Source organism: Chrysochloris asiatica, unplaced genomic scaffold, assembly GCF_000296735.1.
Source record: "Chrysochloris asiatica unplaced genomic scaffold, ChrAsi1.0 scaffold00223, whole genome shotgun sequence".
Classification (NCBI taxonomy): Eukaryota; Metazoa; Chordata; class Mammalia; order Afrosoricida; family Chrysochloridae; genus Chrysochloris; species Chrysochloris asiatica.
Genome location: NW_006408741.1, coordinates 4,790,188 through 4,804,417, shown reverse-complemented (window position 1 = coordinate 4,804,417; position 14,230 = coordinate 4,790,188). Strand labels below are relative to the sequence as shown.

The 14,230-nt window shown below is 47.7% G+C and overlaps 1 protein-coding gene across 1 annotated transcript; it reads left to right on the top strand.

Moving 5' to 3' along the window:
* Positions 1 to 1,044: 1,044 nt before the first annotated feature.
* THAP3 (THAP domain containing, apoptosis associated protein 3) lies at positions 1,045 to 13,429 on the top strand. The gene is made up of 4 exons (XM_006873122.1): positions 1,045 to 1,118; positions 6,330 to 6,522; positions 12,827 to 12,925; positions 13,169 to 13,429. Exons 1-4 carry the CDS (start codon positions 1,045 to 1,047, stop codon positions 13,427 to 13,429), a joined length of 627 nt encoding a protein of 208 aa, XP_006873184.1.
* The last annotated feature ends 801 nt before the right edge of the window (positions 13,430 to 14,230 follow it).

Here is a 14,230-nt window from a genome sequence, read left to right as displayed (position 1 = left end):
GTGACCCTATATAGGGTTTACAAGGAGCTGCTGTGGGTTTGAATGGTCAACCTTGCAGTTAGCAGCGTTTATCCTAAAGTGCCTCACACCAGGACTCCAAACTTCATTCAGTTCGATGAAAAATTCCCACAGCCCTTAATATACTATTTGGATAAATTCTCAATTACAGTATGAGTAGAACTGAATATTGTTCAGTTTCTTCCTCAAATTGTGGATTCATTTCAACCCCAGGGGATAAGCCTGCTTTGTAGAAGCTGGTGGCACCTTTTGTCTCTGCAAACTGAAGGCCTAGTCACTTGGTCATTGGCGTTTTTACACTTTGGGTTCCCAGTCCCCTGTCTTACCCCCAGAGCTGTCTCTTAGCCTCCAGGCTGGGACTGACTAGTTACTAGTGTTTCCTCCAGTGACATAAGAGGAATGCAAACCTTTCAGAATCCTGAAAATGCTGGCTATCATGGCTGTTGTGCCTTTTCCTTGTTTCCAGTTGTCCAAGACTTAGGGGAGTACAGGTGTGGTTCTGGACTGCAAAGTTCGTTTGAACTGCAAGATTGGCAGTTCAAATCCACCACCCATTCCTTGGAAACCCTATGCAAGGTGGCTGAGATGGAACCTGCTCCACTGTACTACAAAGACTTCAGCATGGCCTTGAGGCTCCCCTTGCTAGCAGGGGAAGACGGGACTTAAAAGTGAACCAGGGTGAAACTTGCTCTGGGCTGTTCTTTTCCGGATTTCAGGCCTGCCTTATATCTGGGGCTGAGAGCACCACTTGACTAGGGGCCCTGTGGGCATCCATCCTGGGGCTGGAGTTGAGGTAAGTTCTTGCCTCAGAGCCCAGCCCAATTATTTCAAGCAGTCTGCTGGCCCCGCCCCTTTTCCAGGTCCCACCCACAAGCCTTGTTAGCCATGTTCCACCCTCAGGCCTCGACGGCCCCTCCTACAGGCTCCCTACAAAACTCGCGCTGGTCCCGCCCTTCAGGCCCGCTGCGCCCCGCACGCCCAGGCGCCGCCATCTTTGTTAGGGGCAGTAGGGCTTGTCACCTGGAGATGCCGAAGTCGTGCGCGGCCCGTCAGTGCTGCAACCGCTACAGCAACCGCAGGAAGCAGCTCACCTTCCATCGGTGAGAGGCGGGGAACCAGGAGGCGCAGGAGGCCCGGGTCCAGGACCCTGGGAACCATCTGCTTCATCTGGGCCGGGAGGAAACGACGGGGCTGCTATTGGTCCAGTCTGGCAATTCACCTGCGTGCGCTTTGTGAGGAGGGGGCAGGGCAGGCTGGGGTTCTGGGCCTTGGGTGCAGGAGGACCAGCGCCACCTTTCCTCTGCCAGCCAAGAAATGAGAGGTTAAGTAATCTGTACGCTGCCTTGCAGCTTCCAAAGCCTGACTACCAGAGGGCTTCCTGGAGGGGGGGGTAGGACTTGGCGCTGGGCCCTAGGCCATAGCGTCCAGGTATCAGCTCCCCTAGGAGGCTGTCTCCCTGTTGTCAGGTGCCATCGAGTCGATTCCAACACCAAGCGACCCTATATAGGATTTCCGAGGAGTACCTGGTGAGTTTGAACCGCCAACCTTGCAGTTCAAACCAACCTCTCGGTCCAGTGCTTATCCTACACCAGAGCTGCGTATTTAGTTACCAATCCTCTTGAATTTTTCTCCTAGTGCTTCCTACCATCCGAAATTATTTTCTGTGTATATTAGGGTTTTGAACTGGTTGGAACCAGCTGGGTCATTGGTGACATGGAATAGACTAGAAGTTGTAAAATGTGGGATTGGTAACCCGAACTGGAGGAAGACCTGAAAGATGCAAAGTGCACCTTTTCAGGAGCCTGATGGGGAGTTTGATGATTGGGGGCAATGTGGAGAGTGAGTGCCATGTTCCCAGCAGTGTGTCCTTCCATCTTGAGCCAGCAGTTGTTTCCCACTCTGCTTGTTTGCGACTTGTGGTTGTTAGGCAGTGTGCATACTGCCTTCCTGTTCTACATGGGAGATTAGGTTTCTAGCAGGGCATAGTTTTTCCCATTACAGTACAACACTTTGTAAATTAGGTCCATTTTGGTTTTGCTTGGTGGGTAGTGATTGAACCCAGAAGAATCTCTTCAAAGCTCTTGTTTATTGCCTGTTGGTTTTCCTCCATATAACATGTCCCTCCTGGACACCTGGTGTGGCCTGTGGGATTAGCACTAGACTTGGAACCACAAGGCTGGTGGTTCAAACTCACCAGCTGCTCCTCAGAAACCCTATAAGTACAAAGGGACTTCCCAGCACTTAACAACAACATGTCCCTCCAAGTCATAAGAACTATTCTATTCACATCAGTGGTCTGGGATCTAGTAGATATTCAGTATGCATTTGCTCATTGAATGAATATAAATGAGAGTCATGGTTTGTCACGTCTTGCTATGTATTGGGCGCTTGGCTAGGCCATCTCCCTGTGTTTCCTGAAGGATAGGTGGGATGTGTCAGGAGAGTGGGGAATTTAGCAGGGTCCAGGAAGCATGCTTCTGTTCTTGTACTTGTGCGGATTTGTTCTTGTACTCCCAGGACAGCTGTGGAATGTGGTCTTGGGCTGAGTGAATGGATTTCTTCACTGGTGTGGATTGAGTGTTTGTACACTTTCTACAAGGATCCAGCCACACACCAAATTTTTTGTCCCCTAAGGAGCTCTGGTAGCGTAGTGGTTACTCATTGGGCTGCGAACCGCAAGGTCAGCAGTTCAAAACTATCAGCTGTTTCACGGGAGAAAGATGAGGCTTTCTGCTCCTGTAAAGATTTACAGCCTTGGAAACCCTGTACAGGGTCGCTATGGTTCAGAACTGACTCCACGGCACATAACCATCAAAGAGCACAACTCACAGGGCTTACAGCCTCCACTTCCTCTCCTATTATCCCTGTCTTTTTTTTTTTTTTTTAATGTTTTATTGTGAATTATGTGATAGTTTCATGGGAGAACATTAGCTTTACATTCATCCTGTTTTATATCGTTTCATTGCCATGGTTACAATCCCTTCTATGCATCATCACCCAACCAAAGGGTATACACTACAAGCCTGCCCCCCAGTCATCAGCACACAGCCCCTTTCCCTCTCTGGGTCTAAAGTCCCCAGTCACTCCATCTGTCCATGTCATCATCTCTACCTCCATCTCTGGCATCACTATTTCTCTGGGTAGGGTCCCACACTCTGTTAATTTACCTTGATGGTTCCAGGGACCTCCACTCACGGGCTGCAAAGTCAATCACTCCCTTCCTTTTGCTACAAAACGTCCACCTTGACATTTCCAACCCTCACAGTCAGTCCTGATAACAATTATTTGCCATTGTACCACAAGGGACCTATCCCCATCTCCCTTCACCAGCCACGCCCAGACAGATTGGATACTACTCAGTGGAGATTCTACCTTCCTCCACGCCCTCTGAATCTAGGCTCCCTTTTGAAAGCTTGTAAGCCAGTCACTTCTTGCCTTTGTAGCCCCCCCCATTTTGGGGGGCCAGTGTCCAAATTGCCCATCCCTGTCTACTCTGTGTATGGAGGGGGTGGGAATCATCCTCACTATAAAGATTTGTTCCCTCTTTTGAGCTACTGCATCCATAAGTGTAGGTCAAGTTCATCAAATTGTATTAGATTACTCTTTTTTTTTTCCTCTCTTTTTTCTTCTTCTAGTTGAGCTCTGATCATCCAGTCATTGAAGCCAGGTTGAGTGGGTATTATCTGCAAGTGTGGGTGTTCTTATGCATATGCCCTCTCTTATCAGCTGTACGTTTCACTCTTCACTCTAGTTCTCTGTGCCTATGTTACTGACTCTGGTCCCACGAGTCCCCAGGTCTTGCCACACTGCTAGCCAACCAGGTCTCCACCCGGGTTCACAGGAATCTATTGAACGTTGTAGGGCTTAGCTCGCAGCTTCATTGCTGTTTTTCCCTCACTTCCCCTTATTGGTGACAAATGTGGTCACTAATCAGAGTGCATGTCTGCTCGTGTATTCCCACTGAGTCTTAGTCTTGTAAGGGGGTTTGCCCTGAGGGGACCTGACCACTTGCCTGGATGTCTCCTGGGCGAGCAACTTGCTTGTTCTTGTAGCAATCAGTCAGACTGCCTTTATTGTTTTGTATTTTTCCTGTCGGTCTTTCTTTCAAGAAGTATCTTCTGTTCTTCTAGTCGCTCCAGGTTGGTCTGCTTGTCCTTTCAAGTGGAGATTTCCCACCTTAGAAGATTTTGGGTAAGGTTCAGGATTCCACCTATATAATCTTATGTAATACAGAGGCTACCCCAGGAAGCCTCCCTCACTGGGCATGTTGTAGCCCCATTTTAGGTATTCCAATCAGTTACAGGCAGAAGACGGACTTACAAGCTTTCTATGGTGATATTTCTGGCTATTCCTTTCTCTCCCACTCAAGTGTTTATTTTATAGTGGTATGCCAGGGAAACCAAGATTCAAAAGACAGCCAAGCATCTTAACATTATTTCCCCCCTTTTGCCCATTCCAACCATGTCTCAATCCCTGTATCCCAGAACCCTGTTGTCCCAAGGTTGTGCATACATCATTCTTTACCTCTGTCCTGCTTAGCCCATGCAAACCTGCCTAATTGTTTTCCCCTCCGCCTTGTTCTTCCATGCCCCTCCCCCTTCTTGTGTATTACTCCCTTCGCACCCCAAATCCCCATCTTTTTAAGAGAAATGTTTTTATTGGCATACCCCATCCATCCAGAAACATGCATACATCTCAGCAAGTACACAGCCCAGTGAGTATTCACAAGGTGAACCCCCAGGAGAACCTCTAGGCTGTGCCTCTTTCTCCCCTCCCCCAGGTAACGTGTGTGCTGCTTCTATCAGAGTGGCTTTGTTCTTCCTGTTTAGAACTTTACAAAGCTGCAGTCATCATGTGTCTTTGTTCTGGCCTCTGCAGTTGCTCACCTGAGTCTTCCTTGTACACAGCAGGTCATTCATTTTTGTTGCTGTGTAGTGTTCCAGTGAATGCCTAATCCAGTATTGGTTTACCTGCTCTACAAGTGAAGGGCATTTGGGTGGCCTCTGCTTTTTTGGCATTACACATCTGCTGCTGTTGATTGTTTGGCCCTGTCTGATGGTGCTCTGTCTGTGCATTATGTTGGGTATGTCCCTGGGAGTGGACTTCCCTCCTATTCTCTTAAACCCCTTCCAACCAGACGTTTGTCCCACCCCTCACACAGACTGGCTCTGTCAAGGATACCAGTGGCCCTTCTTTTAACTCCACTGGCTAGTCCTCACTGCTCACCATCACTGACCTCTGCAGCAGTTGGCACAACTGATCAATGACCCTTTGAAAACTTTCCACTTGACTTTAGGTCACCACACCTGGCCTCTTCCTTGTCACAGGTGCTCCTGCTCAGTGCCCTTGGCAAGTCCTTCTCACTTGCTAAACGTTGGTGTGCCTCAGGGTGTGAGGCATGGCCCTGGGATCCACCACCCCCATCCACACTTGCTCCCCAGAACAGAGGTGCCACCCAGGCTGACCCTACCACTGTTAATACAGGGACATCCCATGTTGGTATCTCCAGATACGGTATCCACCTGCCCACTTACCGTCAGTACACAGACATCTAAATAGCCCCTCAAATTTAACATCGAGCACCCAAGAACAAATTCACCCCTCAAACCTGCCCTTCCCATCTCTATACATGATACGCCTTTCTTCCAGTTCTTCCTGGATGTCTGCTTCACAGCCATCAGCAAACCTCATTGTCCTGCCTTCAAAATCCCCCCAGATCTGTCCTCAGATTCCCACCTTAACTGCTGACCTCTAAGATCCCCTTTCCCTGAGGCCCCCACTCTCTGCTGCCTTTGCTCTCTCAGCTGTCCCCTAGTGCTCCCACCCACTCTCCCTGGTGGCCTCTTGTCACACTGTGCTCTTGGTGTGGCTTTGCTCTGCTGGCTTGCTGCCCACTCCCTTAGTCTCTGCCCAAATGTTCTCTGAACAGTGGCCTTCCCTGACCAGCCTGGTACTTCCTGGCACTAGTTACTACCATCTGACACTGTCTACATCTGTGTGATCTAGCATCTGTCTCCCCTTTCTTGAATGGAGGCCCATGAAGGCAAAGACTTTGTTATTCCCACATCCTCAGCACCACACTTAGGGTGTGACACAACAAACAGGCTCTTGTGTGAGTGGGTGAAGGCCCACTTGCAAGTGTCACAACGAAAACACCGTTCCCTTAGGCTCTTGGCCACATTCCTGGCCACCAATTTTCTTCTAGGGATGCATAACCCTCCAGGAATCGGGGCTGCATCTTTTCTAAAATTGTCCACTATGAATACTCTGTGATAATGTACACCCCGCCATCTCCTTTCTTTGTCCCTTAGGTTCCCGTTCAGTCGCCCAGAACTGCTGAAGGAATGGGTGCTGAACATCGGTCGCGGCAACTTCAAGCCCAAGCAGCACACTGTCATCTGCTCAGAGCACTTCCGGCCCGAGTGCTTCAGTGCCTTTGGGAACCGCAAAAACCTGAAGCACAATGCCGTACCCACAGTGTTTGCCTTCCAGGAGTCCATGCAGGTAGGAACCCCCATTGTCCATTCATCTCCTCAGCACCTGTGTGTGTACATTCTCTCAGCTCTGGGGGTCTGGGGGTGGGATTGGGAAAGGAGGAATGGGAGGCATTTTCAGGGCAAGTCAAGGCCAAGGACTAGTCAGAGCAGCAGTAGCCACAAGAAGCTGCTGCTGAAGCAGCTGACGGGTGAATGCTCTAAGAGCTCGTTCCTGGAGGCGTTTACTTTCGCTGGGTGTCCTAGAGGTACCAGGCTGTATAGTGAAGACTGTGTGGCTCTGTAGAAGCCAGGTTTCTCCCATGTACTTTGGCCATGTTGTCAGTAGGGACCAGAACCTGAAGAAGGGCATCATGCTTAGGAAAGCAGAGGGTCAACGAAAACGAGGAAGACCCTTAGTGAGTAATGGATTGACACAGTGGCTGCAGCGATGGGCGTCCACATAGCAACAATTCTAAGAGTGGTACAGGACTAGGCAGTGTTGTGCTCTGTTGAACACAGGGTCACTGTGAGTTGGAAGTGACTCAGTGGCACCTAAAAACAACACTCACTGATGGGAAGTACTTAAAACATATTTAGGCCTTTTTCTAATACACACTGAGAAGCACATGGAATCCTACACTCAGACTCTAGATGCCTTAGAAAATATTGCTTAAGATTAGATACAAAAAGAAGACGCTGAAAGAGAAGTTGAAAACATCACCCAAAATAAATAAATAAATAAATAAAATAAACATTTATGTTGGTTATGTGGAACAAAATATTAACAGCATTTTCATTGGATGACTCAAGCTTTCCAAGATTCAGAAGTAAATTTCAAAGCACGCACAGATCTCTCCTAGTAATTAACAGGACAGTTCCATAATTTAAGAGATGATTTTGAAAAATTTTGAAAACACAACAGAACAAGTATTGCCAAAGACTGATTATCACAAAGTTTTCTGTCACAGAAACATTGGAAAGAGACAAGTAAATGACGGAAACGCTCCAGAAGTATTGAGTGCCAGAGATCACTTCTGTGTAACCACCTACTCCACCATCAGTGACACACTTGAATGAAAAGAAGGTGAAAAGGGAAGAAGTTCTTTTAAATGGATTTTCCTTCTTACCCAGTGTGGCTACATAACACTTGATGAAGACTGCAGGCTTGTCCCAGTGACTTCAATACAGACCCTATGGAGAAGTGCAACAATTTCATTTTTACATGATAGCTAAATTTATAGATTCTGGAAAAACCACCTTTACTGTGTAGGCATTTGTGGCTCCATAATAGAAGATAAAATACAATGTGTATTTCTCAATGTTGAAATTGTTTTATGCACATTCCTAACTTTAATGCTCACAAGCTGCACAAGAGAATGTTCATTTTCATCCCTAACAAAACTCAAAAACATCCCTAACAAAAAACAAAAACAAAAATCACTACAATGGTGATTCAAGAAAGACCTGATTTGACATCTAAGATGTAAGTATTAGTTTTTCCTTGTCCAGAAGGAAGAAGAGTGAAGAAAATCCACAGGTAGATACATGGATAGATACACAGTCTGAATGGGTGTCAGAAGGAGCGTGGGAGTATACCCACAATTAAATAAAGGGGTGACGAGGTATTTGTTCATGGGTACAAACATATCGAGGAATGTGGTGGAGTGAACAGGGCAAAGTTATGAAAACTAATGAGACATTGTTAAACACCTTGAGGTAATAATTTGCTGGTCCTGGGGGCTCAGGCCATCATCTCAGTGGACTCCATGGTCAACTGGCATAACAGTCCACAAAGACTTTGGTGAATATTGACTAGGATCTTAAAAGCTCACAAGCGGCCATCTAAGGTGCAGCTATTGGTTTCTCCTTGTGTGAAAGAAAGAAAAGTGATGAAAATTCAAGACCCTCAGAAACAATGAGTCCAATGGACTAATGGACCACATGGACCCCAGGCTCCATGCCCCTGAAATCAGAATTGCTGGTCGGGACTGGCTACCACTACCCAACTGCTCTGAAAGGGATCACATTAGAAGGTGCTAGATAGAGTGGGAGAAAATGTGGAACAAAACTCGGAATCATAAAGAAGACAGACTGGTGGAACCCTAAGACTATGGCCTTAGTTTACCCTTCAGATCTGGAGCTGAACTCATCCATGTGGCTCTATTTTCAGCCAGGCAAGAGATAGGCATATGGAGGGGCGGGCACCACTACTAATGAGGTACACTACCACAGAACTGTCAGTCATTTGAGATCAAAAGGGCAGCATTTATTTAAGGGCAAAATGCAGAAGGGTGGGGAAAGGAGGAGGAATAAGACGAGACACAGAGGAAGTGGGTAAGCGATGCTGCCCTGAGGAGGATTAGCCCACTACTTGGAGACCAGAACTACCTGGTACCTAGCTACCACTACACACAGTTTTGATCACAATCACAGTAGAATCCTGGGCAGAGGAGAGAGAAAAAAACTGTAGAGCAAAAATTTAAAAAAACAAAAGACTAAATTTCCTGGTTTGATAAGAGATTAGTGGACATCCCGAAACTGTGGCCCTTGAAGTACTCCTCAAGCCTGGAACCCAACTCACCACCAAGGATTCGCCAAACAATAGACAGTCCTATAATGGGAATCTGGGAGCGCTGCCGCACTGTAGGAGAAACATTGGACTGCAAGGTTGGCAGTTCAAACCCACCAACTGCTCCGTGGGTGAAAGATGGGGCTTTCTGCTCTCATAAAGATTTACAGCCTTCAGAAACCCTAAATAGGGTCACTATGATAGAACCAATTCATCAGCACTTAACAGTAACATAAAGGATCTAATGATCTAGGGAGGTCTGTACTCAAGATCAAAAGGGCAGCATTTACCCAGAAACAAAGTTCAGAAGGCAGGAAGGGGTAGGAGAGAAGACAGATGGAAATGGAGCCCCAGGGAGGAAGAGTGAAGAGTGCTATTACACTGAAGGGGTCGCTAGTCACAGAACTCAAGTCATGAAACAAAGCCTGTTGAAATTGAGTGGAAAACGAAAATACTGTTAACTTTCACCCAAACCACAATAACCCCACCCCCAAAATATGCTATTCACATTGGAAGAGCCTGTGATGCAAGAAATGGTAAATTGAAAGTCTCAGGTTTCTCCCAGAAAGGGTGTGAGGGATTGTTTAGAATCTCGACATGTAATAGATAATACATGGGACTTCAAAAAGTTCACGGAAAAATAGTGATATTTTTTTCATGAATTTTTTGAAGCCCCCTGGTAAACAAGCTATTTTTTAGGGGGTGAAAAACAACTAAAATGAAAGAGTGGATCCATTCTCCTTATTATATATAAAAGTAGATGTTGTTCAGCAGTTTATGACAAAAATCATTGAAGAATTTGTGAGACTAGAAACAAATGTTTTTATAATATGTTAGAAACTTTGATCTAAAAACTCAAATTGTTGTATGTTTTCTGATCATTAAATTTTGTTCTACTGCATCTTTTCATTCATTTATAATTATAGCATTTATTTCTAAACAAATACCAAGATTCCAGTCTGAGCCATTTGAAGCATAATTGGTGAAAGTCAAGGTGCTATTTTGGCAGAAGTACAGACTATTAAATTCACGGCCTCACTTCCTTATTGTGGAATTTTTTTTTATTTTATTTTTTTATAGAAAATGTAGTGTACAGTGCAAATCAGTACCCCATATCCACTAAAATTTTTATAATACAGTTCATCTCATTTTGCTAAAAAGGCATATGCCACTTTTGCATTTAATCACTAATATCATCATTGTCAAATGCCATCAGATCGGTTTTGACTCAGCAATCCTGTATAGGGTTTCTGAGGAGCAGCTGGTGAGTTTGAACTGCTGATCTTGTGGTTAGAAGTCCAGTGCTGATCCTAAAGTGCCATCCCCGGATGGCACTAAGTTACAGCATGGATAGCTAAGACATATACATGTGTATATATATCTCACCTAGCCCATTCAAATGCATGAGGAAACAGGAGGACCACTGTAGACTATCTGGCAACGCTGGCGACCTGGGCTGCAGGTGAGGTGCAGGGAGGAGGAATGGGAAGGTAGGTGGTGGTGGGAGAGAGCAGAGCTCATTGAACATCTGGAAAATGTAGTTTCCTCATTCCAGGGAGTTTGGTCTTGTGCACAATGAGTTTGGCCAGTGGACTTTTGAGGTAGAAATGTGTCGGGGGGCAGATGTATAGGCCTAGCTTCGGAGAGAGATCAGGAAGGGAGAGTGCAGGTCCACGCCTGGCGTCCCCATTTGCAGCTTGAAGAACATGCTGTTCTGGAACCAAAGGGTGTATTCTATCTTCCATTTGTCCATGAGTTGATTCCAACTCATGGCGACCCCATGTGTGTCAGAGAACTGTGCTTCGGTTTTTAAATGGTTAAATGTGTAGAAGTGTTGGGTCACACTTTTCTTCCATGGTTCCTCTGGATTGGCCTGAACCCAGCCTTTGCTCTGGTAGCGTAGTGGTTATGAGTTGGGTTGCGAACCCCAAGATCAGCACTTTGAAACTACCAGCGGTTCTGCAGGAGAGATGAGGCTTTCTGCTCCCATGAAGATTTACAGCCTCGGAAACCCTGTGCAGGATCGCTGTCAGTCAGAACCGACTCCACAACACATAACCACCACCACCACGTGTGTTCCCACTTGCACCAGGTGAACATTTTGGGAGCTGTGAGTGGAAGAGTGGAAAGCAGTACAAGTGACAGCCTGCCAGGAGGAACGGTGGCCGTTTCAGCAGCAGATATGCCAGTGCCCAACTTGGGGCCTCCGGACTTGCTCTTCCTTTTACCTGGATGATCTCCCACATATACAAGTGTCTGCCGCCTCACCTTTCCTTTAAGGCTGACCCTGACCTTGACCACCTCCCTTCCACCCCGGCCCTTCTACCCTTTTTCTTCTCACCATCTTACTAGATAGAATGTAAGCCTCATGAGGGCAAGGGAGTTGTTTAGTTCTGTTTTACTCCCAACATCCACAACAGTGCCTGACAAAGTAGGTGCTCAATGCTTGTTTGGTAGCAAATGGAGCACACCTTAACCACTTCGAAACGTTTGTGGTAACGTTTTGCCCGAAATAAGAATTTATGTGTCTTACAGGTATTATTGGTGTGGTGTTGTGGGTTAATGTGCTAGATGCAAAGTTGGTTTGAGCTGCAAGGTCAGCGGTTCAAGCTCACTTGCTGCTCCTCAGAAACCCTACCCAGGGTCTCCTTGGATTGGAACTGACTTGATGGCACTTAACAACAACACAAAGACTATAGTTCAACAACTTGGAGCAGCGGGGAGGTACAGTTGTAATTCATACTTCTTAGTTGTTTCAGTAAGGATGCCTTGTGGTGTAACGGTGAAGTACTCGGCTGCTAATGGAAAGGTCGGCAGTTTGAACCCACCTAGCAACGCTGTGAGCGAAAGGCCTGGAAGTCTTCCTGTAAAGAGGACTCTAGTAAACCCTGCAGGGCAGTTCTGGTCTGTCACATGGGGTTGCTGTGCACATTAAGCCAAGGGCACCTAACAAGTTCTTGCACTGCCAAAGTTAGGTTTTGGGCAGACACAACCCTGTGGACTCAGCTGTCTGACTGATTCTGAGTCGGTGGCGTCTGAGGTAGTTAGGCTGGTTTTCTACTATGTAGTGTTCACTCACTGGACAATTTACCGAGGCACCTGTGATGTGCCTGGCAGAATGTCAGGCCCTATGGTAACATGTATGAATTAGGTAGGGCCCTGGTTCAGAGGACCTACTCATAGGCTTGTGACTCCAGATATGAGAACATGTTGGAAGCAACAGCAAACCCAAGAGGGCAGTGAGGTGGAACTTCAGGTGATGGTTTGTAACTATGTGTCTGTGTTGGGCCTCAGGTGAGCCAGATGCTGTAGACAAGAGAGGCCTGGGCCCTGATTGTAGGATTCCTCATTCCTCGGGGTGCAGCGCCCTGCCTGGTTATCTACTTCCCGGTATGTGAGGGAGAACAGACATTGTTGGAGCAAGAGATGTGGATTACAGTCTGCGCAGTGCTGTTCTGAGGTGATGGCGGCGGCAAGCAGTCAAGGGTTTGCTGTGCCTTCCTTGTTGACTTGGGAGTTGCACCCTACCTGCTGGGAAGAGGAAAGGCAGGCCTGCCTCATGCTTGCTTATTTTGGTTTCAGGTCTGGGTTGTATCTCATTTCTTGAGGTTCCGGGTCTAGAGTGTGGTAGGAAGTGGCTGGTGGTTTGTGTTGCTGCACAAACTATGTGGCTGGTCTGTAGTTGTTGATACATTGAAACAGAGGTGCCTGGATGAGGAATTGTTGTCTGCGCAGCCAGGCCTCACTCTTTCCTGCTCTGTAGGTAGTGCCTGGGGCAGAGGTGGATGGCACAGTGAGAAGCAAGGATCAGGCTGTGGAAGAGCTGCAGTTGCCCACAAGTGCAGGAGCCCCTGGGAAAGAGGTAAGATGCTGAACAGAATGCAGTGGGAGATGATGCGCTTCACCAAAAGTGAGGGTCCCCACAGAGGCCCCCTCCACGGAGATTACAGGAGCCTGGGGAAATGAGCGGGGCGGCCACGTGCTGATGGTTTGGTCGAGTCTAGTGACCTGCCTCCCCGAGAGGCGTTGCCCCGAGCCCAGGGCCTGAGAGCACTGCGATTTTCTACCTCTGAGCAGTTCCTCTCTCACCTGCCTCTGCCCTCAGGTCTTGCCTGGTCGGACAGAAGTCGTGGAGGCCTCCAGTCCACTGGCCACCCCCACAGGATCCTCTGATCACAGCTATGCCCTTCTGGACTTGGATGCCTTGAAAAAGAAACTCTTCCTCACCCTGAAGGAAAATGAAAAGCTCCGGAAGCGCTTGCGGGCCCAGAGACTCGAGTTGCGGAGAATGTGGTGTCGCCTCAGCACCCGGAGAGAAGGGCGGCGGAGCCCCGGGGCCTGTGCACGGCCTGAGCAGCAGAGCTGACTGTGGCCTGAACCCTGCTCTTGGCGTGGACATTTCACTCTCATGGTGACAGTGAGAGGGTGGCAAACCTATCTAGTGTAGAATCCCCAACTTCAGCAGATGGGAAGCGTTTAGAGGAGGCTTAAGGCAAGGAGAGGGAGGGAAGCAGGAGGGTGACATAGTCCCCCCCAGTGGCACACAGTCCTCACTCAGGTGAGCTCAGTTAAGGCTGGACTTTCATACCAGCTGGGCAGGCAGTGGGGCTCCACAGGCGTCAGGAGCTGCCCTGGTGGAGGCGAACCTTTCTCCAGAGAACACATTCCCAGGGGTAATGGGTCCCAGGATACACTAAGCGTTTGTCTTCAGATGAAGAGGGGCAAGGGCTCACTCCATGGCAGCCAGTGTAGCCACAATCGGGCTGAGAGCGGCCTCCTTGCCTAAGGGGTAACTCCCCTTCTGACCTGGTCTGAGCAACCAAGTGTCTTGTTACACTGGCTGCAGCACCTCCTTCGGTTCAGAACTGAGACTTGAGTGTCAGGGTTTCCTTTCTGCCTCACTTCGAAGTGGCCATGAGGACATACTCCCTATGGAAGCAGCTGAAGAGCATACCGACTTTGAATTTTCTAAAAATGTGACTTCAGTTAATTAAAGAGAGAAAGCTAACAAAAGTCCTAAGCTAAATGATTTCCTTACTTTGGACTCATTCTCAGACTACAGGACACGGGACCTTCTGGGTTAAAATGGGGTTCAAACAGGAAAGAATCAGTGATGCAGCGGGGAGCAAGGGTGGGCTAGGTGTGTGAGGAAGCTCACTCCTCACAC

Excerpts from the sequence above, each read along its gene's own strand:
- THAP3 (XM_006873122.1), top strand. The coding sequence starts at position 1,045 with ATGCCGAAGTCGTGCGCGGCCCGTCAGTGCTGCAACCGCTACAGCAAC. Across the intron at positions 1,119-6,329 it reads AAGCAGCTCACCTTCCATCG|GTTCCCGTTCAGTCGCCCAG; the intron begins GTGAGAGGCGGG and ends TTTGTCCCTTAG. Across the intron at positions 12,926-13,168 it reads CAGGAGCCCCTGGGAAAGAG|GTCTTGCCTGGTCGGACAGA; the intron begins GTAAGATGCTGA and ends CTCTGCCCTCAG.